Source organism: Stegostoma tigrinum, chromosome 17, assembly GCF_030684315.1.
Source record: "Stegostoma tigrinum isolate sSteTig4 chromosome 17, sSteTig4.hap1, whole genome shotgun sequence".
Taxonomy (NCBI): Eukaryota; Metazoa; Chordata; class Chondrichthyes; order Orectolobiformes; family Stegostomatidae; genus Stegostoma; species Stegostoma tigrinum.
This window is the reverse complement of record NC_081370.1, coordinates 18899065-18926431: the sequence shown is the minus strand read 5'-3', so window position 1 is coordinate 18926431 and position 27367 is coordinate 18899065. Positions and strand designations below refer to the sequence as shown.

Below are 27367 nucleotides of genomic sequence, written 5' to 3'. Positions count from 1 at the left end.
ACGAAGGTAAACACTGAATTTCAGTCACAACTAATTTGCTTCAGAGTAATTCAGTCTAAACTGGACCATTTATTAAAGAAGCACCATCATTTCTGATTTTTGTCTTTCTGCTATGTATTTCCTGTTTATGTTTAACCTAGTGAAACCTTTCTCTCTCTGTTTCCTGCCATATCAGAACCATCTCGATCTTTTTTGAATACAGTACATATTCTCTCTCACAGTTAAAAATAGTTGCTGATGAAGGGGTGCAGATAGTAATAACTTATTTCCTGACTCAGTCACAGCATCGGAACATTCAGATGTTAGTTGAGAAGTGTGCTCTTGAATTGCGAGGTGAACATTTGGACAAGAATATGGATTAAATCTCCTCATCCTTGACGAAACCCTTCCTCATCTGTCAGGTACAGTTGTAATTTTCTATAGCCTGGGACAAGACTTAACTCTTGCCTCATTTATGCACATACACTTACAACTGGGAAAGCAGATTGCTTTAGTAGTTTTTCAGCAGGGAAGTGTGAGACGACACTTGCGATGTACAATTATATGTATGAATGCTTTCATTCGTAGCCACAGAAAATATGTAGAGACAGCATCTTGAGCATTTTTGCATGGCTTCACTTTTAGAGAATGAGGTGGAAGCATTTTTATTAGAGAATGCTAAAGTGTAGAGAATATGATACTAAGGGAAGATGTTCAGGTAAGAAACCATGTACATGTTTTGTGCCTTAACATTGTAATTGTGTTTATGCTGATAATAACAATTTCTTTCAATACCACGTTAAGATGTAGCTGCAAATTGAAAACTTTATGTAATATGTTATAGAGTCATAGAAACATACAGTACAGAAACAGACCCTTTGGTCTAACCAGTTCATGTCGACCATAATCCCAAACTGAATTAATCACACCTGCGTGCACTTGGCCCACATTCCTTCAAACTTTTCCAGTTGATTTACTTATACAAGTGTCTTTTAACTATTGTAATTGTACCCACATCCAACACTTCCTCTGGAAGTTCCTTCCACACACAAACCACTCTCTGAGTTAAAAAGTTACCCCTCATATCTTTATTTTTATCTTTCTCCTCTCACCTTAGAATTACGCCCCCTACCCTTGAAATTCCCCCAATCCTAGGGAAAAGACAAACAGAGTTCTGTTAATGGACCTTTTGGAGAGGACCACTCATGGATGGCCCAGTTTTTTGTTAATTCTTGCTTATTTTGCTCTTTTGGATTTTCTGTTTGCAAACAGGAAAGTTGTGTGTTGCTGACTAGGCATTGTGAAATGCCCATCCTTGGTATCCTGATCAGTTCTTACAAGTGAAAGGCTTGCTGCACTACTCACAGAAAGCAGTTAAGAATTAATAATGTTGGTGTATGAACAGAGGCATATAGAGGCCGAACCAAATAAGGAGGCCTAGTTTACTTTCTGAAGGACATCAGTAAACTGGTTTTCTCATGAAATTCTGGCAACTCAACAGCCAATTTTTCTTCACATTTCTCAATTTTTTTAAAACTGACCTCAAAATCTCAGGTTGCCACAATGGAATTTAAAACCATGTATATTTGGGCAGTAATATAGCTACTGGAGATCTTCTGATGCAGTGGATAGTATCCCTGCTTTTGAGGTCAGGTTGGAAGATGTGTTCATCAATCAGGCATAGAGATAACAAGGTGTAGAGCTAGATGAACACAGCAGGCCAAGCAGCATCAGAAGAGCAGGAAGGTTGACATTTCAGGCCTGGATCCTTCTTCAGAAAACTGGCATCATGCCAATCAAGCATGTTCTCTTAACACATGCCAATGGCAGCCGGTGAGATGGAAAGGATGTTAGAATCTCTGCAAACATTATCCATAACTCCAGACTAGAACATGCTTGCCACAGCAAATGGGCCTTCCTGAGGGGACTGTAACACATCATCACCAATATTGTGACTACACCACTATAATCTTGAATAATAAATCATGGTAGGCAGGAATCTTGAATGAACAAATTTGGGAGCAGTGTGTAGTGTTTCCATTGCTATTGGTTTACCAATGTGATGGCATTCAGGATCTATCTCTTTGCGTTTCCCAAGATTGGCCAGTTTGATTGGCAAAGCTGGAAAATTACAAGAGCCATCCCATCATTGCATCCATAGTCCCATCAATAACCAACAGCTACTTTCAAAGGAGGAAGGGCCAAACAGCAGTCATAGTTCAAGAATCATTAATTGAGAAGCATTATTCACAAAGCTTACAGCAATAAAAAGGTGTCTAGTGCTATACAGGCTGCATTGTTTTGTTTTAAATCTGTTTTACATGGGAAATTATGAGATAGCCAAAATGCAGGCATATCTGTAATTTTAGGATTAAGGATTAATTTAGAGTATTACAGTGAGGCTGTGTATGAAAAGGATTGTCATTCAATGGCTTCTGGAATATTGTTTATATCAAACAAAGCTGCAATTAGGTTTCTTTGTATTTGATTGGTTGCATTAATTAGCATTAATTCCTTAGCAATAATTCCTGATGTATTTAAAAAATCCAGCCTGCTTTAGATTAATAAAGGCCAAATATTTTTAAGATCAAAAATTTAGCCGTAGGCTCAACAATCATATCCCTTTGTGACTGGTCAAGTCAACATACCCCTTCTCATCATATCTTTAACTTCTTTAATCTTGACAAAGTAATCTGTTTGCCTCATGAACCTATTTATGCTTCAGTGAGTTTCCAACTTATTGCACGATTTTATTTTAGTCAAAATGTTCCACTGTATTTTCCTTTTTACACCTAACTTCCTAATTTCTAAATGCGAATAGTTATTTGAGTCCTTCATTAAATAGGAATATAGATGCAGAAATATTCCATATAGCTTCGATAAAATCTTCGCTCCCTCTGCATTGCTTGTGATGGCATCATAGATTAATACACAGACTAATTGGCCAACATTTACACGGGTAACGCTAACTGAATAACTCATTAATTGAGCATACGCAGTCAAGTAGAAAATTCTAAAAGATTCACATGCCTCTGTACGAGAAAATAACTCATCATCTTAGTTGTAAATGGTTGATTGCTTAATCCTGAGACTATGACCCGTAGCTCCAAACTCTCCAGCCAAAGTAAAAGCCTCTGAGCAATATCCTCTAAATTTTTTATGTATTTCAAATAGATCAAGTCTCATTCTTTGAAACTCCAGATAGCATTGGCCAATTTCTGTTCTTAGGCATCAGTAAATCTTTGTTGTATGCCCACTAAGGTCACTATATCTTTCCTTAAGTAAAGAAACCAAAACTGAGGACAATAATCCAGACGCCCCACATAGTAGAAGCAATATTTCCTTAATCTTATACTCCAACCCCTTCAGGTAAAGGCTGACATGTTATTTGTCTTCCTAATTGTTTGCAATGCCTGCATATTAGCTTTCTTATCCATGGATGTCTAATTACCTTTGAAAAACAACATCTGGTATATTTTTATCCTTAATAAATAGTCATTTTTTCTATTCATCATGCCGTTCAACAGAACTCATGTTGCCCCCCATTATTCCCCATCTGTTCCCTTATTTTCACTCACTTAGTGCAGTGCAAACTCCTGTCCTATCCTTCTTTCCCATCTAACTGTGCTGTTAGCAAAAATAATAACTTACATTCACTCCTATCATCTAAGCCATTGATACAGGTTGTAAACAGCTGAGAATTAATTACTGAGCCATACACCACTCTAATAGTTATGCTTGCCACCTGAAAATAATCATTTATTTCTACTCCCTGTTTTCTGTCCATTAACAAATGCTTCAATCAGTTTAATATTTTGCCTGAAATCATGTATTAATTCCCTTGCATGAAATCATAGCAAATATCATCTGAAAATCAAGATATGGCTCCACATTACTCTCAAGCTTAATGTTACATTCGATCATATTAAGATCACTCTTCTCAACTCTAGTTTTAAACATATGCACTGTAGTGATTCAAACCTTTACATCTACGAGAAAATTACTAAATAATCATGTTTCAACATGCAATACAAAACTGAAATATACTGTTCCCTATTAAGTCTTTAAGTCATTTTCTTATCTCTGTGGTAATTTTAAAATATGGACTGATGACATTTTTTGTTTTGCCAGAAGATCCTAAGTAATAAACGTTACCTCTGTTATACCCTACTTAGCAATGCTAATTGAATACTGGTTTACTTACAACTAATATTTAACTAGAGTTACTATAGCAAATAACTTAGAAAAATACAGTCTTGCCCTACATATTTTCTGAACTGCAGGTGTTATGGGGGTGGAGCTATTTTTATCATTTAATTTCTTCCTTGTAAAAATCTGAAGCTGCGCTGCTGCTATTTTATATCTGTGGTATCAGTCATATAAAGAAATGGCAATCACTGTATCCTTCATCTGAGACAATAGGGGTAAGTCCACAAACTCCTAAGCATCAATTGTGTGAACCTGAAAAGTTAACTCTGATTTCTCTCCACAGTTGCTGCCAGACTTGTTGAGCCTTTCCAGCAATTTCTGTATTTGTTTCTTATTTCCAGCATCCACAGTTCTTTTGGTTTTTAATCCTAAGCATTCTTCCCCTCTGTCACCAGCACATAGTGATAACATTATGCACCAATTAAATGATGCACTGGAGCATCATTTCCACATGACCTGACAAACTTAGAACAACAAGGCAGAACACACATGGGAACACTATCACCTGCAACTTTTCCTCCAAGTTACACACCATTCTGACTTGGAATTATACTGTCATTTCTTCACTGTTGCTGGAACTTCGAAATCCTGGAAGTCTCCCTAACAACACTTTATCTACATCATATGGACATCAGCAGTTCAAGAACGTGGTTCAAGGGTAACAAATGATGACCAAGAAACACTGGCCTTGCCAGTGACACTGAGATCCCATGAAAGGTAATTCTGACAAACAGCTTAACCTGAGAGCTCACAGGAATGGCTGTGATTTCCTGTCAGTGCTGCTTCCAACTGGAAATTACACATCACAGAACCTGACCAGACAGAGGGAGCTGTAAGTGCTGGAGATCTACAGTTTAAAAATACAAGAGGTTAGAAATATACAAGAGGACTGATTTTGCAAATACCCATTACTGGCAGAAAGGTTTTAATCCCCACAGAACATATGTTGAAAACTGGTCCTAGCAGCGCAAATAGCAACAAAAAATTGGTTAACATTTCACATTCTGCAATATGAGAGAATGTTGCATATTGTCAGTGTTGCTGTGCTCAGTTGGGTGCTATCATGCTAATGATTGTTTAAAGTTGAACTGGTATGTTCACAACTTCAACACCATCTTTGATCCATGTCTCATATCCTGTCCTTCACAAAAGCTGCCTTCTCTATCAGCACAAAATCAGTCTCGTAATTTAACTGCTACTTAGCTTGATGTAAAATTGACCAGCTAAGGCATAGACTGAATAATTCTGGTGATCAGCTTATGATGGAAGATAGAGAAGAAAATTTACAGAAGTCAGAAACACAAAGACTGAGCAATTTACATTCCTACATTGATTCCTAGTTTGAAAATTTACATTCTGGTTAGCAGATACTTTCAAAAGAAACAAGATAGAACCATAGATTGGCATTTTGTTCATGATGGCAGTTCACACCTTGAACAAAATCCTAATGTTTTGTCATAGGCTTTAAACTCTGTCTGCTATGAAATCTTCAGATATGGCTTTCTGTGTTCCAGACTTAATCATTCTACTGATATAACAAGGTGCAGAGCTGGATGAACACAGCAGGTCAAGCAGCATCAGAGGAGCAGGAAAGCTGATGTTTCGGGTCTAAACCCTCCTTCAGATCCTAGCCCCAAAACATCAGCTTTCCTGGTTCTCTAATGCTGCTTGGCCTGCTATGTTCATGCAGCTCTACACCTTGTTATATCAGTAGAATGATTAAGTCTGGAAGACAGAAAGGCATATCTGAAGATATTTTCGGGTCTAGACCCTCCTTCAGATCCTAGATCCGAAACATCAGCTTTCCTGCTCCTCTGATGCTGCTTGACCTGCTATGTTCATCCAGCTCTACACCTTGTTATTTCAGATTCTCCAGCATCATCAGTTCCTACTATCTCTGATTCATTATCTTTGTCTACCATTTTTCATACTTCAAAACCTCAGATCATCCTACACCCATCTTCCTGCATCCAAGTCCTGTTAGCTTATGGCCTGTTATATGGGCACTTTCTCAAAAGTCTCCACCACACTGTTGCATTCTAACAGTAAAGACATATTTCTTTATCTCTAAAAGCCAGTTACCAATTTGCCTCCTACACTACCTCTAATTCTGTAATCACTTTGCAGTTTACATCACATTTATCTATTCCATCTCCAAGATCATCTCTGCCATGAAGCCAATCTCCTGCTCCTGCTGTCTAATTTGCAGCCTCCATTGTAATAAAAGCAGATGAAATCTTAGCACTTTTCCGAAGCAGAACTGGAAAACCACGGCATATTCATCATCAAGACTACTTGCATCTATTTCCACAACATATCTGCTTCACCATATTATGATCAATCCCCTTTTATTCCTCCCCTTTTCATTGTTATTTCTCCGCTGAACCCATTGTCAACCTCCTGTTTCTCAACTTAAAATTCCACTTCCAACATTTTGCTTCTCAGAAAGTCCTATTTTTGCATTGTTGACTTCATTAGTTTTCTTGTTCCATTCATATCTTTATATTTTTTATGTCCTTCCCATCTTCTATAATCTCTTCAAGGGTTAAAACTTCTCCTAGATTCTATGGAGCTGACTCTGATTTCTAATCCATCTGCGCTTCCCACTGGCTGCAGAGCTTCTGGCCTCCTCTGACTTATTTTCCTGAATTCCCTGCTGAAAACTCATAAATTCTTCACTTCCCCCTTTATCTTCAAACACATTGTCAGAATCCATCCCTACAAATAGAGTTTCAGTCAATTCTCCTAGATGTCACGCCACAGTTTGGTATCTTTTCATATGGTTTCTCCTTTCCTTCATTCTCTACTCAACCATGTAAAAGACCTTATGATACTTTCAAGTGTAAGCATAAAATGATGATACTACTCGAGAGGTCAGGTAGCATGTATGGAAAGAGGGCAAAAATATTGCCTGTGAACCTCCATCAGATGTTAAACATCATAGAACCCCTACAGCGTGGAAACAGGCCAGTTGGCCCAACAAGTCCACATTGCTCCTCTGAAGACCATCGCACCCAGACCCATTCCCTGATCTCCCATGTCTAACCCAAACATCCATGGGCCTTATAGCGTGGCTTATCCACCTACCCTGCACATCTTTGGACTGTGAGAGGAAGCTGGAACACCCAGAGGAAACCCACACATACATAGGGAGAATGTGCAAACTCCACACAAGTAAGCTGCCTGATACTGGAATTGAACCAGGGTCCCTGGTACTGTGAGGTAGCAGTGCTAACCACTGAGCCACTGTGCCACTAACATTTAGTGTTAATTTCTGTGTTGAAGTAATTGTTGCATACTATTGGGCATTACATGTTAACATTAGGTACTACCAGTCATTTTTGCATGTTATATGCCTTCTGTATTTTGTGTAGCATTGTTGCTGCTATTATGGCCAGTGAGATGCCATTGTGTATTTCTGTATATGACTTTGCACTCTTGGACATTGTTGTATAATGTAAGTTGTTTGAACACTGCTGCATGCTGCTGCATGTTGTTGAACGTTAGCATGCCCTGCTGAGTGGTGGTCTGTACTCTTGGATAATGTTGTGTGATGTTAGATACCACTGAATATTGTTGCATGCTATTGTGTACTTTTGAGTTTTTTTGCATGCTGTCAGTGATCTTATTTAGAACAGAATACTGTATGTTAGCTAACTGCTGGATGCTTTTATACTACTGTGCAGTATTGGGACTGATGCAATCTATAGGATATTGTTCTAACTGTATTTTTCCCTTACTAGTTTAGTTTGGCCTTATATAGTAGAGGGTTGTTACTATCCCAATTGAGTTTCAACTAATTTACAGAGCAAAACTGAACATGATCTGAAGAAATACAACTTCATCTGCCAATAATTATTTCATATACACAATATGCTGAAGTGATGCTATTTTGGTTCAGTTTCCAATTATGCATCAAGTACAAACTGATTTATTTGATTTTGTCCTCACTTGCCTTTTCCGGTTGAGATAATACCAACTGAGACATCACATTCAAAATGGCTTCCAGTTGTTTCCTACAAGTAAAGAATGAGTGAGAGGACGTGAAGAGATGGGACTGGTAAGCTATGGGATGTAGGAGGTCAAGAGTGGGATCCTGCTAATTGTCTTTCCCTAATCTCATCATGAGGTACTTCTTCAGAATTTTGGACATCCTGATTTCTGATCTGTGAGTGAACTAAAACAAAAGAAGTAATAATCATTTCTAAGCTCATAACCAAATCAATATATCACGATAATGAAAATTGCAATACAAAGCATCAACCTCCCTCTATAAACCTAAATTCAATATGATGTGGTAATCTCTTACCATTTAAGTGGGAAAAGGCCATATTAATGCAGGAAAATAAAATGCCCAGTCAATGTCAAAAGGGGGATAGGTTTGCATTTCAGGTATTTATTTTTGTCTCCCTTAAGTGACCTGTTATTACATTTCTAGAATTTTTGATTACATTTTTGAATTCACACATCTTGCATTACTTTTTTTTTAAACTTGATGACCTGTTTTCCAAATATTGTCATTAATCAGCAGACAGTGAATCAGCTTATCGTCTAATCTAAAGACTGGCGTATCTGACCGTGCAATACTCTCTCAGCACAACGTTAAAGAATCAGACATTCATGTGCTCATGCTAACTCAGAGTAAGGTTTGAGCCAACAATCTCTGCCTTCAGGAAAGAAAGCCTTAGCACCGGGGCCAAAATTTCCTCTGGTACAGTGATTCACTTTGATAACATATTTCAAATAAATACCTGCTCCATGGTGCTTTGGCTGGATTTAACTTGGAACTGCTTCATTTTTTTGATGATATTTTTGGTTAATGCCTCAAATTTTCCAGCAATAATTTCTTTAAAACTATAGGTGAGCTGCCAGAAGACTGGAGGGTGGCGAATGTAGTGCCATTATTTAAGAAAGGTGATAAGGAACAGCCAGGGAACTATAGACTACTGAGCCTGCCTCAGTGGTGGGTGAGTTGTTGGAAGGGATTTGGAGAGATAGGTTCTACATGTATTTGGAAAGGCAAGGACTGATTGGGGACAGTCAACATGGTTTTGTGTGTGGGGAATCGTGTCTCACTAACTTGATTGAGTTTTTTGAAGAAGTGACAAAGAAAATTGATGAAGGCTGAGTGGTGAACATCATCTATATGGGCTTCTGCAAGGAGTTTGATAAGGGTCCACAGGATAGATAAGGTTAGATCACATGGAATCCAGGCAGAGCTAGCCATTTACATACAAAATTGCCTCGAAGGTAGGAGACAGAGGGTGGTGGTGGAGGGTTGTTTTTTGGATTGAAAGCCTGTGATCCACAGTGTGCTGCAAGGATCCACTGGTGGTGGGCCCACGGCTTTGATCAGATGGGCCAATGGGCTGAGGAGTGACAGATGGAATTTAATTTAGATAAATGTGAGGAATTTTGGAAAAGCAAGTCAGGGCAGGACTTACACACTTCATGGTAAGGTCCTGGGGAGTGTTGCCGAATAAAGAGACCCTGATGTGCAGGTTCATTGTTCCTTGTAAGTGGAGTAGCAGGTAGACAGGGTAGTGAAGAAGTGTTTGGTACTCTTGCCTTTATTGGTCAGTGCATTGAGTATAGGAGTTGAGATGTCATGTTGCGACTGTACAGGGTGTTGCTTAGTCAATACAGCATGGAGCTGGAGAAACACAGCAGGTCAGGCAGCATTGGAGGAGCAGGAGGTTGACATTTTGGGTCGGGACCCTTCATCAGCAATTTGATAAGTCCCATCTTGAAACGTCGACTTTTCTGCTCCTGCAATGCTGCCTGACCTGCTGTGTTCCTCCAGCTCCACACTGTATTAACTCGGTCTCCAGCATCTGCAGTTCTTTTTATCTCCCACATTGCTTCGACCACTTTTGGAACACTGCATTCAATTCTGGTCTCCCTGCTACAGGAATGATGTTGTTAAAGTCCAAAGGGTGCAGAGAAGATTTATAAGAATGTTGCCAGGGTTGGAGGGTTTGAGCTGTATGCAGAGGCTGAGTAGGCTGGCGCTATTTTCCCTGGAGTGTCAGAGGCTGAGGGGTGACCTTGTAGAGGTTTATAAAATCATGAGGGGAATGGACATCGTCAATAGCCAAAGTCTCTTTCCCAGGATAGGGGAGTCCAAAACTAGAGGACATAGGTTTAAGGTGAGAGGGGAAAGATATGAAAGGGACCTAAGGGGCAATTATTTCACGCAGAAGTTATTGTAGGCATAGAACGAGCTGGCAGAGCAAGTGGTAGAGGCTGGTACAATTGCAATGTTTGCAAGGCACCTGGATGGGTATATGAATAGGAAGGGTTTAGGGAAATATGAGCCAAATACTGGCAGGTGGTAATAGTTTAATTTAGTATATCTAGCTGCCATCAATGAGTTGGATCAGGGGGTCTGTTTCCATTTTGTACAACTCTATGATTCTGTGACTCATCACAAGCACACAAGAAGTGTTTGCATATGGCATTTTAAGAAAAATTTTTAGTGTTTTTATTAAACTGAGGACATGTAAGAATTTTTCATGTTAAAATTGTGAATAGCTGTTCAGACCCTGAGGGATTAAGTGATAAAAAGAGATGAAGGTGCAAAGCAAGCAATTAAATAAAGATATGTCTACAACTGCCTTCAAAAACTAAACAAATTAAACAAATTAAGAAGCCGGGAGAGTTCAAGATCTGAAATAGTTGAACTTGATGTTGAGTTTGTAAGACTATAAAGTGCGTAACTGAAAGAAAAGGTGCTATTCTGCCCTGTGCTTAAGTTCAACCAATTTAAAACATTTGTAAGCGGGCGAGGACAGAGGTCAAATTGGGAGTGAGATGGAAAGTTATATGTCATTTAGTTGAGATAGAAGCCCAGCAACAGGTTTGTAAACCAAACAGAGTTGTTTTGCTAAGCAGTAACCCAACATGCATTTATCTTTGTGGAGGAGACGAGATCGTGAGCATGAAATACAGGTTATTAAATTAAAAGAAGTACAAAGTAAATCATCTTTTCACCTGGAAGGAGCTTGGGGCTTGAACAATTAAAGACTCAAATTAAACCTGCTGCGAATAGTGAACGTTAATATTCAATAGTGTAAGTGTGCTTTTAACACCATGTTAATTGAATGTCCAAGAAAACAACTTAATCTCCTCCGGGATGTATAAATTATTCTTTCAGATTTAAACAGTTTTAACTTTAAAATGTTTTTATTTCTTACATTTCCTTTAATTATTTTCTTTTTCTCTTAATCCAATCTTTTACTCCTCTTTCATTTATCTTCCTACATGGACTGGCAGATAGAGTTTAATTTAGATAAATGTGAAATGCTGCATTTTGGAAAGGCAAATCAAGGCAGGACTTATACAGTTAATGTGTATAATGGTCCTAGGGAGTGGTGCTGATCAAAGGGACCCAGAAGTGCATGTTCATAGTTCCTTGAAAGCAGAGTCCCAAGCAGACAGGACAGTGAAAAAAGCATTTGGTATGCTTTCCTTTATTGGTCAGTGCATTGAGTGTAGGAGTTGGAAGATCATGTTGAGGCTGTACAGGACAGTGGTTAGGCCACTGTTGGAATACTGCGTTCAATTCTGGTCTCTATGCAATAGGAAAGATGCTAAACTTGAAACGGTTAAGAAAAGATTTACAAGGATTTTGTTGGGTTTGGAGAGTTTGAACTATAGGCTGGGGTGTTTTCCCTGGAGTGTCAGAGGCTGAAAGGTGACCTTACAGAGGTTTATAAAGTCATGAGGGGTATGAATTGGGTAAATAGACAAGGTCTTTTCCCTGGGGTGAAGGGGTCCAAAACTGGAGGGCATAGGTTTAAGGTCAGAGGGGAAGGATATAGAACATACTTAAGGGACAACTTTTTCATGCAGAGGGTGGTGCGTGTATGGAATGAGCTTCCAGAGGAAGTAGGGAAGGCTGGTACAATTACAACATTTAAAAGGCATCTAGACGGTATATGAATGGGAAGGGTTTAGAGAGATACAGACTAAATGCTGGCAAATGGGACTAGATTAATTTAGAATATTTGGTCAGTGCTGAGTTGGAGCAAATGGTCTCTTTCCATGCTGTCCAGCTCTATGACTCTATGACCTGATTTTATTTTGAAATAACTCCCTCAAATCCACTGTTTTTTTTTCAATTCCTCTGTTCATTTTGCAGTCCTTTAATCCCAATGCTTAAGAAGAAACATTGTTGGATCCATTACTTACCAAAATCACCAAGATGCCCTGTAGTCATCACCAATCTTTTGGTGGCTTATACTTCCATTATCTTCAAAGGCAATTCTTTATAAAACATACACCTTTGGCTAAAAGGCCATGCTGTAATATCCCCCATTCCAGCAAAATCAGCCCAATATATTATTGCACCTACAAAAGTACAGACTTTTTCAGGTTTCTCATAGATGGGGGGAGTGGCAATTGTAATGCAGTGCTGTGAAATTATTTAGCAGACACTATGGATCTGAGCCTGTGATCCATGGACAAAGTACAGTAATTTACTGTTATCACATTTATTCACACTTATTTTTCCAGTCATCAGCGCATTAAACAGCTGAGAGACTCAAAGGATTAAGCACAATAAGATGTTTCAAATCCGTCTGTCAGTAGTCTGATGAAATTAGATTAGATTAGATTAGATTACATTCCCCACAGTGTGGTAACAGGCCCTTCGGCCCAGCAAGTCCACACCGCCCCTTGAAGCATCCCACCCCGACCCATCCCCCTGTAACCCACAAACCCCTGAACACTACGGGCAATTCAGCATGGCCAATCCACCTAGCCTGCACACCTTTGGACTGTGGGAGGAAACCGGAGAACCCGGAGGAAACCCACACAGACACGGGGAGAATGTGCAAACTCCACACAGACAGTCACCTGAGGCTGGAATTGAACCTGGGTCCCTGGTGCTGTGAGGCTGCAGTGCTAACCACTGAGCCACCGTGCCGCCCCATATGTTATTGTTTCTTAGGGATTAAATGGAAATCCTATTAAGTTACGAAATAAAACAAAGAACTGGACTTGCTGGAAATCTGAAACAAAAACAGCAACTTTTGGGGAAACTCAACAGCTCTGACAGCATCTGTGAAGAGAAAACGGAGTTAATATTTTGAGTCGAAGAACAAAGAAAATTACAGCACAGCCCTTCAGCCCTCCAAGCCTGCACTGACATGCTGCCCATCACAACTAAAACCCCCTACCCTTCCACAATAACAAAGTGTGAAGCTGGATGAACACAGCAGGCCAAGCAGCATCTCAGGAGCACAAAAGGTGACGTTTCAGGCCTGGACCCTTCATCAGAGAGGTGAAGGGTCTCTGATGAAGGGTCCAGGCCCGAAACGTCAGCTTTTGTGCTCCTAAGATGCTGCTTGGCCTGCTGTGTTCATCCAGCTTCACACTTTATTATCTCAGCATCTTAGGAGCTTTTGTGCTCCTAAGATGTTGCCTTGCCTGCTGTATTCATCCAGCTCCACACTTTGTTATCTCAGATTCTCCAGCATCTGCAGTTCCCACTATCTCTGATCACAATTTTAACCTCCCTACCCTTCCAAGTGTCACTCCCTCACTTTATTCCCATCCTGTAAATGCATTTGTCAAAACACCCTTTAAAAGTCATCATAGTATCTGCTTCCACTGTCTCCCCCGGCAGCGAGTTCCAGGCACCCACCATCCACTATGTAAAAAAACTTGCTTCATACATCATCTATAAACCTTTCTCCTCACAACTTAAACCTATGCCCCTGGTAACTGACTCTTCCACCCTGGGAAAAAGCTTCTGACTGTCCACTCTGTCCATGCCCTTCATAATCTTATAGACCTCTATCAGGTTGCCCCTCAACCTCCATCATTACAGTGAGAACAACCCAAGTTTCTCCAGCCTCTCCTCATAGCAATGGCCTCCATACCAGGCAACATCCTGGTAAATCTTTTCTGTACCCTCTCCAAAGCCACCATATCCTTCTGGCCTAACTATGGTTGTATAAAGCTGCAACATTACCTGCCACTTTTTAAACTCAATGCCCCGGCTGATGAAGGCAAGTATGCCATATGACTTGTTAATGACCTTCTCCACTTGTGTTGCCACTTTCAGTGACCTGTGTACCTGTGCTCCCAGATCCCTCTGTCTATCAGTACTCTTACGGGTTCTGCCATTCACTGTATATTTTCCATCTGGATTAGGCCTTCCAAAATGCATTAACTCACATTTTCCGGATGAAACGCCATCTGCCATCTCTCTGCCCAATTCACCAATCGATCTATATCCTGTTGTATCCTTTGACGGTTATTCCACCAACCTTTGTGTCTTCGGCAAACTTACTAATCAGACCAGTTACATTCTCCTCCGAATCATTTATATATATTACAAACAGCAAAGATCCCAACACTGATCCCCAAGGAACACCACTTGTCACAGCCCTCCATTCAGAAATTCACCCTTCCACTGCCACCTTCTATGACCAAGCCAGTTTTTCATCCACCCTATAAGCTCCCCTGCGACTTTACCAGAGTCTAGTGACTCTTCTTCAGAACGAAATGAATGAATCCTATTGATCCACTCATATGAAAATTTTGACAAGCCAGCTCAGATCTACCCAGTCACAGATTCTACTCTAGCCATTGAGTCTCCTCAGGGAAATTTCTTCACAAGCACTTGCAGATCTTATTGATAATGAAACACATTACAGGTACCTAGGCAATCCCTGGGTTGTGGACATGTTCTGCTATAGAGTTTGTTCGCAAGTCGATTTGTAATCAAGTTGGAACACAGTACAGAACAATCTAAAGAAGCCATTCAGAAGTACAGGAATTGTTTGTATGTCAGGTCTATAAAATTATACCTCTCTGTGGGTCACCCTTTGTAAGTGTTCATAAGGGGTTCAGAAATCGGGACCCCCCAAGTGTGTTCACCAATTCTTGAAAAGCAAATTCACTGTTGGAATTCTGCACGCCAATAACTTATACCTGCATCATTCAGCTAAAAATAAGCCCATGTTAGCTCTTGCATCAGTCAACAAACAATTTGTGGTGATTTATTATTCCCGTGTTAGCTCTTTTTCATCACCAGTTGTCAATTTGAACATTAATAATGGCATTCAGAAGCTGTTATTTTCTCAGCCAAATCCAGCCTACCATATTTAACAACACCTCCGATAAATCAGGGACTTTGAAATGAGAGGAAATTTGATAATTAAGTGTTTGAGTTTACCAAGTTTATAGTCAAAATTTTGCGAGTACTTGAATCTTAATTTTAACCTGTTACACTATTAAAATATATTGGAAACCAGACAAGGAGAATCATTGTGGACACTGAATGAATGAAAAGTGTCTACAAAGTGTTGGAAAAGGTTATAAGAGATAGGATTTATAATCATCTAGAAAAGAATAATTTGATTAGGGACAGTCAGCATGGTTTTGTGAAGGGTAGGTCATGCCTCACAAACCTGACTGAGTTCTTTGAGAAGATGACCAAACAGGTAGATGAGAATAAACCGGTTGATGTGGTGTACATGGATTTCAGCAAGGCTTTCGATAAGGTTCCCCACAGTAGGCTATTGTACAAAATGCGGAGGAACAGGTTTGTGGGAGATATAGCAGTTTGGATCAGAAATTGGCTTGCTGAAAGAAGACAGAGGGTGGTGGTTGGTGGGAAATGTTCATCCTGGAGTCCAGTTACTAGTGGTGTACCACAAGGGTCAGTGTTGGGTCCACTGCTGTTTGTCATTTTTATAAATGACCTGGATGAGGGCGTAGAAGGGTGGGTTAGTAAATTTGCAGACGACACTAAGGTCGGTGGAGTTGTGGATAGTGATGAAGGATGTTGTAGGTTACAGAGAGACAGAGATAAGCTGCAGAGCTGGGCTGAGAGGTGGCAAATGGAGTTCAATGCGGACAAGTGTGAGGTGATGCACTTTGGTAGGAGGAACCGGAATGCAAAGTACTGGGCTAATAGTAAGATTCTTGGTAGTGTAGATGAGCAGAGAGATCTCGGTGTCCATGTACACAGATCCTTGAAAGTTGCCACCCAGGTTGACAGGGCTGTTAAGAAGGCATACGGTGTTTCAGCTTTTATTAATAGAGGGATCAAGTTCAGGAACCAAGAGGTTATGCTGCAGCTATACAAAACTTTGGTGCGGCCGCACTTGGAGTATTGCCTACGGTTCTGGTCACCGCATTATAAGGAGGATGTGGAAGCTTTGGAAAGGGTGCAGAGGAGATTTATTAGGATGTTGCCTGGTATGGAGGGAAGGTCTTATGAGGAAAGGTTGAGGGACTTGAGGCTGTTTTTGTTAGAGAGAAGAAGGTTGAGAGTTGACTTAATTGAGACATATAAGATAATCAGAGGGATAGATAGGGTGGATAGGGAGATCCTTTTTCCCAGGATGGTGACAGCGAGCACAAGGGGGCATAGCTTTAAATTGAGGGGTGAAAGGTATAGGACAGATGTCAGAGGTAGTTTCTTTACTCAGAGAGTAGTAAGGGAAGGGAACGCTTTGCCTGCAATGGTAGTAGATTCGCCAACTTAAGGTACATTTAAGTCGTCATTGGATAAGCATATGGACGTACATGGAATAGTGTAGGTTACATGGGCTTCAGATTGGTATGGCAGGTTGGCACAACATCGAGGGCCGAAGGGTCTGTACTGTGCTGTAATGTTCTGTGTTCTATGAAAAGGATAAATCATATTTAGTGCATATATGTGACTTCCATTGATCATGTCAATGGCATATGTCTGTCTTAGTGCAACTGAGAAGCAGCAATTAAATCCTGGTATTTATTAGTGTGATTATATGCTACCATCTCAATCCAGTAGTAGAAGGAATTGAGTTGATTCCATGTCATTAATTTCACTCAATTTAGATTGTTTAATAGGGGTAAAAATAAGCAAGCAAAATTTGATTTCTATTATCTCATTTTAATACCTGGGACTTTCCATGGGTTAAAATGGTTTTAAAAAGGAAAAACACCTAAATAAGATGACTGCAGTATCACCTGACCACAGGTTGAGCTAGTCCATGAAATTATCAATAAACAAGACCCAGGCTGAACTGAAATTAATATACCATCAAAATGACTGAAACCAGGCACTCAGACATATGTCTCCTGTCTGATTTTTACCTTTTTGAAGTTTCACCCATTGTGATGGAAGTTGTCTGCAGATTATCCATCTTGGAAAAATAAAGGAAGCCAGACTTGAGAATAAACAAATGAACTGTATTTCAGGTAATACCTTTTGGGCACAGCAGAAATGGAAAACTTGCCTTATCTCTCCCAGTTTTCTATTAACTGTTGGAAAGCAACTCACATTGAGAAGCCAATCAGAAAAATATCCATTGCTAAAGAACAAAATTATATCTATAAATTTTGTTATTGGGGGGTGCAATTCATAAATAAAAAATCCATTGTCTTATGTCAGAAACGTAGAATATAGGAGCAGGAATAGCACATGTAGTTCTTCAAGCCTGCTGCGCCATTCACTGCGATCACAGCTGATTGCCAACTCAATATCCTGTCCCCACTTTCACACCATATTTTTTGACAACTTTAGTTCGAAGTATATCTACATCTTTCTTAAAACCCTTTGATGTTTGGCCTCAACGGTTTCCTATGATAGATAGTTCAATAGGCTCACTGCTTTTAGTCTGAAGAAATTTCTCTTCATCTCTGTCTTAAAAGGTTTACCCCAATCATTACGCTGTGACCATTGGCTGTAGATTCCCCTGTCATCAGGAACATCATTCCTGCATCTACCCTGGCTAATCCTGTTAGAATTTTATAGGTTTTCATGAAACTCTCTTAACCTAACCCTAACTCCCTCATTCTTCAGAACACCAGTGAATACAATTCCTATATTTCTAGTCTCTCCCTGAAAATCAGTTAACCAAGAATCAGTGTAGCAAATCTTCTTTGTACTCACTCAATAAAACTAAAGCATCTTCCCTCAGATAAGGAGATCAAAACTAAACACACTACTTCAGGTGTGGTCTTATCAATGCCTAGTACAGTGCAGCAAGATACCCCTACTCCTGTGCTTAAATCCTCTTGTTATGAAATCCAACAGACCATTTGCTGTCTTCATCATCTACTACACCTTCATACTTAATATCAGCGACTGGTATTCAAGGACACTGAGATCTCATTGCATCATCCCCTTTCCCAATCTATTCCCAATTAGATCATAATCTGCCTGCCTGTTTTTCCTACCAAAGTGGATGATATCACATTTATCAACATTACACTGCATTTGTCATGATTTCATCCACTCTCTTAACTTGTCTAAATCGCATTGAAGCATCCCTGTATCCTCTCCACAACTCCTACCTGGCTTCATGTCATTGGTAAACTTTGAGATATAACACATAGTTTTGTCATCAAAATAATTAATATATATTGTGAATAACAGTGTCTAAGCACCGATCCCTGCGCTACCACACTAGTCACTGTTTGTCACTTGGAAAAAGACCATTTTATTGTGTTCTTTGTTTCCTGCCTAACAACGAATCTCAATCCATTTCATTACATGACCTTCAATCCCAAATACTTTAATGTGCCACTCCCTTATATGGGACCTTATTGAAAGCCATCTGAAGGTCTAAGTAAACTACATCCACTGGCTTACCCTTATCCATTCCAATAGTTCCATCAAAATTCCAGCAGATTTGGCAAGTATAACTTCCCCTTCATAAATCTGTGATGACTCTGACTGAGCTTGTCATTATCTTTCAAATGCTCTGCTATTACACCTTTTATATTGGACCCTAGCATTTTCTTCCACTCCCGATGTCAGCCTTACTGGTCTATAATTTGTTGTTTTCAGTCTGCCTCCCTTCTTAAATATTGGGGTTACATTAGCTATCTTCCAATCCATTGGAACTGTTCCAGAGTCTATAGAATTTTGGAAGGTGCCACTAGCCCATCAGCTATTTCAAAGGCCATTTCTTTAAGTACTGTAGTTACTGGTTATGAAAGTTATCAGACCCTGTTAGTTTCCTCAGAGCCATTTCCTTTCCAAGGTTAAATTATGTCAATTCCTTTTTCATACAAAACAGTAAGTTATCTCTTATTTTGGAATTTTTTTTAGTCTTTGTTTGTAAGGATAAAACTAAAATATGTATTTGATTGGTCTGGCATCTCTTTGTTCTCCATTATAAATTCTATTTCTGTCTGTAGGGGACCAACATTTCTCTTTACTAATCATTTTTCTCTTCACATGCCAATGGAGGATTTTATTGTTGGTTTATACCTTCCTGGCAAACTGACTCTCATGCTTTATGCCACCTCTTAATCAATTTCCTTATCTCCCTTTACAGGAATCTATTTTTCTAATCCTCAGGTCTGTTGCTTTCTTTGGCCATTTTGTATGCCTCTTCCTTGGATTCAAAACTATCCTTAACAATCTGACAATGTTACCAATTTTCTCTTCATATCAGACAAAAATGAATAACTTTTGCACTTTGTCAATGTGCTTTTTAAATGTTTCCCATTGCCTACCTACCATCACCTCTTTAAATAATGATCCCCAATATATCATAATCAGTTCATACTTCATACCATCATAATTTCCTTCATTTAAATTCAGGACCTTAATCTCAGACGCAACCGTGTCACTTCCATCTTAATGAAAAATTCTGCCTTATTGTGGTCAGTCTTCCCAAAGGGCCCATGCAGAACTCGATTGTCAACTATTCCTTCCTTGTTACACAATACCCAGTAAAAGATGGCCTTTTCTGTATTTTGTTCTTTAACCTACTAATCCATAAAAATATCCTGTATTCACTCCAAGAATTCCTCCTTTACAGTATTGGTGCTGACTTGATTTGTCCGATCTATATGCCAATTGATGTTGTCCATAATTACAGCCATACCTCTATTACTTGCATCTCTAATTTACTTTGCCATGCCTTGCCCAATGTTGTTACTACAGGTTGGGGATCTATATACAACATCTAACGTTGTTTTCTGCCCTTTGGTATTTCTAAGCATAATTTCCACAGACTCTGAGGTTACCATGAAGGACTCTACTTCTCAACTTCTCCCCTCACCTGAGGTATGGTGACCGTCAACTTGAACCACCACCAATAATTTCTGTATAATGAGAGAATAACTCTTATGGTCCAACAGAAATATGATAACATTACTTACTTTACTAAGTTACTATTGGAATGTGAATTAAATCTTGAAGCATAGATTGTTTATACATTAACAGAATATTTGTTCTCATTTCTCAAATTTGATACATTTGCTGAGTTCTTTGTAGGGTGTAGCAACTCAGAATACATGTGCTGGGGTCAGATAGCCGCTGGAGCGTGTCATGTAAAGATCACGGTTGTAAAGCATGAAGGCAGTCAACTCTTGCGTGGAGTTGTAAACATTCTGTTCTTTGTTAAGTGATACAAGTGGAGTTATTCAAAAACATCTACGTGACAATAACAGTATACATTCAATTCTACCCAACCTGTTCATTGGCATATCACTCAATCCTTTCCATCCAAAAATGTTTCTTCAACCCATTTAGATTGTCCACCTCAGTATTGTCTCTTGTTAGCTGAACAAATAAGTCCACATGTTAAATTTCTGCGTGACTTCCTGTCTTTGGGTTATTTTTTCTCAATCTCACTGAAGAATTCAATGTTATTAATGCCCTCATTTTCCACTTGTTTTTCTACTTCTTCTGTAGGTCACTCCTTTCCAGTTTGGATGTTTAGCTGAAGTTATGGAATTTGCGTACAGCCACATTGTGTACAATTCACAAAACATACCATCCCCAAATCCCAGAAATAGAGACCATGGTAAGTGCCAATTATTTCAATCTCAAAAAATGTTAATCCATTCTTTTTTTTAAACATCTCCTTGATTATTGAAGTATGTTACAATCTGTTCCCCTAATGGCTTGCTGACTAAATTTCTCTTCCGTAGTAATGAACACCACAGACACAGGAAGGACATAGATTTGAATCCCAGTGAGGAGAACGTAGCTCATGTGCCGGTGAAGTGCTACAATTGTCTTTAGTGTCTATGGGTCAGTGAGGAAATTGATGGGCCCCCAGTGCTCTACCATTTTACCTGTCAGTTCATTATCAATAACTGCTCCTACTTAGTCTATTCATTATTAATGACTTACTGCCCTGGTCAGCAGATTTGTGGACTGTCTTTATTTTCATGCATATAGTTTAAAAATAATCACAAATTTAAATACTGACTGTAAAATTAGTTGATATTTGTAATGCAACATTACCTATTTAGAAACTAGATTATAATCTTCGATCACACTGATCTGCAATTTAATGTAATCTGACACTTTAATGTAATTTATATTTAAAGTCCCAAATCCCAGTTTGTGTGAATTATCAGATCCATTTGTATATGCATGGGGTAGTGATCAGAAAATGGTGGTGCCTTCATTGGAAAACAGTTGAAAAGCTAGCCACCTGCCGAATTAGTGAAAGCACAGCGGATCATAAGGTTACAAATTTTTCCTCCCATCTGTAGGAGAGACTGAAAGTATCACCAACCAACACATGACATTATCAATGTGTAGGCTCACTTGTGAAAGCTTTCATTTGTAACTAGAAGATACAGAAAACAGTGTGGGTATCATTATTTGGCGATAAGTTACAGGATGAGCTTAGGTCCGCGGAGGTAGTGTCTTATAGATTCTTATCTACCCTGGACCTTAAGAGGGCAAGGGAAATTACAAAGAAATTTTTTAGAGGGTAAATCTGATTTCTTCAGTGAGTTGAGAAGCGCTAATGGCATTGAAAGGAATAGTTTTTAATTTTTTGCTCTTTGCTGATAACATCTAGAAGCCTGAGTACAGCATTTCAAAACTGTAACTACTATTAAAATCTATTGGAACACAGTTTGGAATGATTGGAGCCGATTAATCAGTATAATCAGCTGATGGACTGATAGCTTTTCAGTTAGCCACTTGCCAACTGATGTTTGCCCTTCTGATCATAGAAGGGCAGTAGGTGAGCTCATATTGGGGATTATTTCAAAGCTGACATTTTCTGGCTTTGTCCTTTGTCCAAACTGAGATCAATAACCTGAACAACACACTCCTGAGATTTTGGTGCTCATTATTGAGATATGCAAGGCCTGTTTAAAATTGCTTGATGGGAACTTGTCTTCTCAGTATTTCTGAGACCCTGATGTAATCACTTTGAAATCACCCTTCCAATGTGGGAGTCTCACCTGCGAGACACTCACTTTGCTGGATTGTGATTGGAATAATATATCTTCGCTATGCTGGTTACTCCACTCTGGCCATCACTCATGTCATTGTTAATTTAAGCTGCCAACACTAACCTTCAAGGGTCATGCATCATGATTAAGGCTGTGCCATCTGTGCAGCCACAAAACCAGCAACAATCACTGCGTGCAGGCAAAATGTTGAGAAAATGGTATGAAAAGCGAAAAGATTAACTGGGAAATTAAGGGACCTTTTTGACAAGTGAAACATTCTAGCTGCCGTCACTCTGCCGATAATGCACGGGCTGTACTATTTCAGTTTAATATTTTCAGATAAAAATATACTCCTTTCCAACGAACTTATTAAACTTTCTGAGGTTGCATTAGCAGATGGTAACATACTGGCTTCCTGTTTCACCCCCATTCTGAGCCTTTCAGTGCAAGATGTGCAATCATATTCAGTCAGAAACTAGAAACCAATGATATGAGCTGAGGTTTCTCTGTCGGTGATTCTAGGCCTCAATACGTGTAGGCTTGTTTCCGCTACGCTAAGCACTTTGCAACGTGGCAGTGTATTGATGAAATTAGCAACACACGAACGCTGTCATATTTCCATTGCTAAGCTTTCCTGAGCTAACTACATCAGAGACAAGTTGTGAATACTTGGATTTCCCCAGAAGCAATGTAGGCTTTGGTTGCCAGGTATAGAAACTTCAGACAATGGACCATGGAAACCAATTGTTTGGAAAGATCCTTGCAGATGCTGTTCTGCCCTGGGCCTTCTGATATCTCATTCCTTCATCATTAAACAAGAAACTTGTATTATCCACTCTCTTACTCATCATAACCAGATGCTACTGTTATGTTCAGCTCTACACCCTTTATGGCTTGTCTACTCATGTGTTCCACCACCTCAGCCTTGCCCTTAAAAATAACCTTCTTTCAATTTATACTCATTCTATCTCACTATAAAGGCAGCAAGCAAATTACCATTCTTTGAGAACATTGATTTAAAATCAAAGCTAGAGGAGTGCACTGTTATACTCATGGTTATTACTGAAGGTAAAGGATGTTCCAGTGTTTGCTTTTTTGGTGTTAATCACACGTAGTTGCCTCTGAAGTTTTGTAGACATAGCTTACTCATGACTTACAATTTTGAGACAATTGTTCAATCATTTTCTAGAGAACAAATAGGTTTCACCATGAAGTCAACAGAGGGTTTTCTTTTCAGAAATGATAGTGATCACCTGGGCAGCTTGTTTTTAGTTGGCTTTTTTGTAAATCAGCAGTTTCTTATTCAACCCAACGAATAAAGAACAAACACGTCTTCAACTCTGTCACTGTTCAAAACATACCCAGCAGGAACCTATGGCAAAGTGAGCAGTTATCACAAGTCATGTAACTTCTAGGAAGCCTTCTTTAAAAAGTTTTCTAATGATCACAGTGTACATTCAATGATTACATTTAAAGAAACAACTCCAGGTATTTTTCACAAAACTTGAAATAAATCAATTTTCCTGCAATCCTCTAAAACTTAAGTCCTCCAAATAGTATGGCTAGTAGGCCATTAAGTTCAAGAGGCAAGTCAGAGGGATAAAAAATGCTGGCCTTGTCAGCAATGCCAACTATCAAAGACAGAAGATAAGCATCTTTGATACAGTTGTAACTTTAGTTGTCTTAGAATCCACTGGCTGCTTCATTCCGTGACTAGTATTAATCATCCTCATGATCACCTCACCCATTACTGTAATTTTTAACAACCCTGTCCTTCCAGCTGACACAATGCACCGCATTGTGTTGAAGGCATAAAGATGTTGGCAAGAATATGGTGCCTGACAAATTAGCAGCACCTTCTACCATCCAGTTCTGATGAAAATAGTTGTTGTGGTCTGTTGTGTCTCCTATGATATGGGTTGGACAGCATACGGGTCTGGTTTGATTTTGAACAAGATAATAAAAACTTTCACTTCCAAATACTGTGCAAACTCATCCTTAATAAAGACCTCTGAAATCTCGCCAACGATTCAGGTCAAGCTAACCAGCCTACAGTTTTCTGTCTTCTGTCACCCTCCCTTCTTCAACATGGGCATTATAGTCCTCTGGGACCCTCCCTAACTCCAGTTATTCCTGAAAGATCTCAACCAGTGCCTCCATAATCTTCTTAACTATCTCTTTCAGAACTCTGGTGTATAGTTCATCTGGTCAGGGTGATTTATCCCTAGCACCTTCTCCTTAATGATGGCCACTACACTCACCTCTTCCCCTTGACTCTCTTGAAATTCTGATATGGAACTGGTGTCTTCCACCATGAAGACTGATGCAAAGTACCTATTCAGTTCCTCCACTATTTCTTTGTTCCCTATTACTACTTCTCCAGCCTCATTTTCCAGTGGTCCAATATCCACCCTTGTCTGTCTCTTACCTTTTATGTCCCTAAAACAACTCTTGCATTTTTCTTTCATATTACTAGCCAGCTTACCCTCACATTTTATCTTCTTCCTCCCCCCCACCCCACCCCCACCAAATACTTTTCTAATTTTTCTCTGCTGGTTTTTAAAAGGTTTCCTAATTCTCTAGCTTCCTGCTAATCTTCTCCATATTGTATGCTTTTTCTTTTGTCTTTATACTGTCCCTGATTTCACTTGTCAGACATGGTGGCCTCATCCTCCCCATGGCATGTTTCTTCTTACTTGGGATGAATTTCTGCTGTGCCTCCTGAATTACCATCAAAAATACCTGCCATTGCTGCTCCACTGCCTTCCCTGCTTATGTTCCCCTTCCAATCAACTCCAGCCAACTCCTCCCTCATGTCTTTGTAATTGCCTTTATTGAATTGTAATATCATTACTTCTGATTCCAGCTTCTCCCTTTCAACCTGCAGGGTGAATTCTATCATATTATGGTCACTGCCCTCAAAGAGTTCCTTCATCTTAAGCTCCCTAATCAAGTCTACCTCATTACACATCACCAAATCCAGATTGCAAGTTCCCTAAGTGGGCTCTACCACAAGCTGCTACAAAAAATCACCTCACAGACATTCCATAGATTTGCTTTCTTTGCATCTGCTACCAACCTAATTTTCCCAGTCTACCGGCATATTGAAGTCTGCCATGACTGTTGTAATAGTACCTTTCTGACATGCCTTTACTGTCTCCTGACTTATTTTCTTCTCCATGTCCTGACTACTGCCAAAACGCCTGTACATAACTCCCATCAGGATCTTTTTCACTTTGTGGCTCCTCAACACCACCCACACAGATTCTACACATTCCAACCCTATATCTCTATATGCTATTGATTTAACATCATCTTTTAATAACAAGGCAACCCTGCCCCCTCTGCCTCTCTCCCATGATTTTAATAGCATATGTATCTTTGGATGTTTTGTTTCCAGCCCTGATCACCTTGCAGCCATGTCTCTTTGACACCCACAACATCCGAAATCAATCTGTGCTATAAGCTCTTTTACCTTGTTTCATATACTGCATGCATTTAAGTATAACCCTCTCAGTCCCTTCTCATTGCTGTCCCCTTATCTGCTGTGCCTGAAGTTGGATTCCTGACCCTTTCCATACTCCCTGTCCTATTATTTCTTATGGGGAATTTTAATAACCTCTCCGGAGTCCTCCTCACCTTTAATTAGCTTAAAGTCCTTGCGACCATCCTTTTTAGCCATCCCTCTAGGATTCTGGTCCCAGATTTGTTCAGGTGGAGGCTCTCCCAATAGTAAAATTCCCTCCTGTCCCAATACCAATGCCAGTGCCCAAGAAATGGAGCCCTAATTTCCCACACCCTTCCTTTCAATATGTATTTGCTTCTTGAATCTTCTTATTTTTGCCAATTTTCAGATAATAATACAGACATTACAACCTTTATGGTCCTGTTTTTAATTGTGTTTCTAATTCCTGATATGGCCCAAAAAGGGCCTCCTACCTATCTTGTTGGTGCCAAAAACTGGATCCTCCCACTCCCTCTCCAGTATTCTTTCAAGCTGAATTGAGATGTCCTTTACCTTGGCACCAGGTGGGCAACATACCCTTAGGGCTCTCAATCCTGCTCACAAAGGATACCATCTGTTCCCCTTATTATAGAATCCCCTACAGTGATCACTTTTCTTTGTACTCCCCCTATGTGAGTGACTTCCTGGACCATGGGGCACTGGTCAGTTTGTCCATCCTCCCTATAGTCCTTTTCCTCATCCATGCTGTGAGCAAGTACCTGTGACCTGTTGGACAAATTTAAGAGCTGAGGCTCTCCCAATGCTATGTGCAGGATCGCTCTACCTGCCGAATTTGTTGTTGCACACTCGTGTCCCTGACAACAGGCCAAATTTGAAATATTTAAGCTACATGGTGTGACTGCCTGAACACAGTGTTAAGGAAGCTCTCCCCTTCCCAGATGTGCCATAGTATCTGAAACTCAGGTTCCAGCTCACCAACTCTCAGCCAAAGTTCCTTGAACTGCAGATACTTACTGCTGATATTGTCGCTGTAGTTTGTAATGGGATCCATTAGCTCCCACATCAGCGAGAACAACACACTACCTGTACTGCGTTTTCCAATATGGTTAACTAGCTTTAATTTATCGTGATAATGGGAACATAGTTCCTAAATTATTATACTCCTTCTTGAATCTACTACTTTTTAAGTCTAGTCCCTAATGTAGAATGCTTACCAGCCAATCAGGCCACACAGTTGACCACAGGTGAGCAAGTTAAGATGTGTGACCATTTATTCAACTGAACGCAGGAGATCAACACTCAGTCAAACTTAAGTAAGACTCTTGGAAATACAGAGAAATTCCATATTCTTATACAATTTTGGTCACATACACATCTTCATTATCTGAATTCCAATCTTCCTTCATAAAAACAGAAGAAATAAATATCTAATCTTGATCACAGTTCAATGGTGTTCATGTCTTCTTCATCCAATTAAGGATTACTTAGTCTTATTGTGGCCTGGCACTAATTTTGACCAGTTCATCATCGGTAACTGTCACGTTCCTG

At 39.6% G+C, this 27367-nt stretch overlaps 1 protein-coding gene across 2 annotated transcripts in view; it reads left to right on the top strand.

Moving 5' to 3' along the window:
• The first annotated feature begins 202 nt into the window (after nt 1-202).
• si:dkey-9k7.3 (circularly permutated Ras protein 1) overlaps nt 203-27367 on the top strand; it is a 77114-nt gene continuing 49949 nt past the window's right edge. Inside the window, exons 1-2 of one of the 2 annotated variants that reach the window (XM_059652013.1) lie at nt 203-401; nt 20846-20957. In XM_059652013.1, the coding sequence (XP_059507996.1) occupies nt 20882-20957 (76 nt within the window). In that variant the 5' untranslated portion in view covers nt 203-401; nt 20846-20881. Of the gene's footprint in view, nt 402-20176; nt 20216-20845; nt 20958-27367 lie in introns of those variants that run through there. The other variant, XM_048545798.2, reaches the window with a different exon arrangement.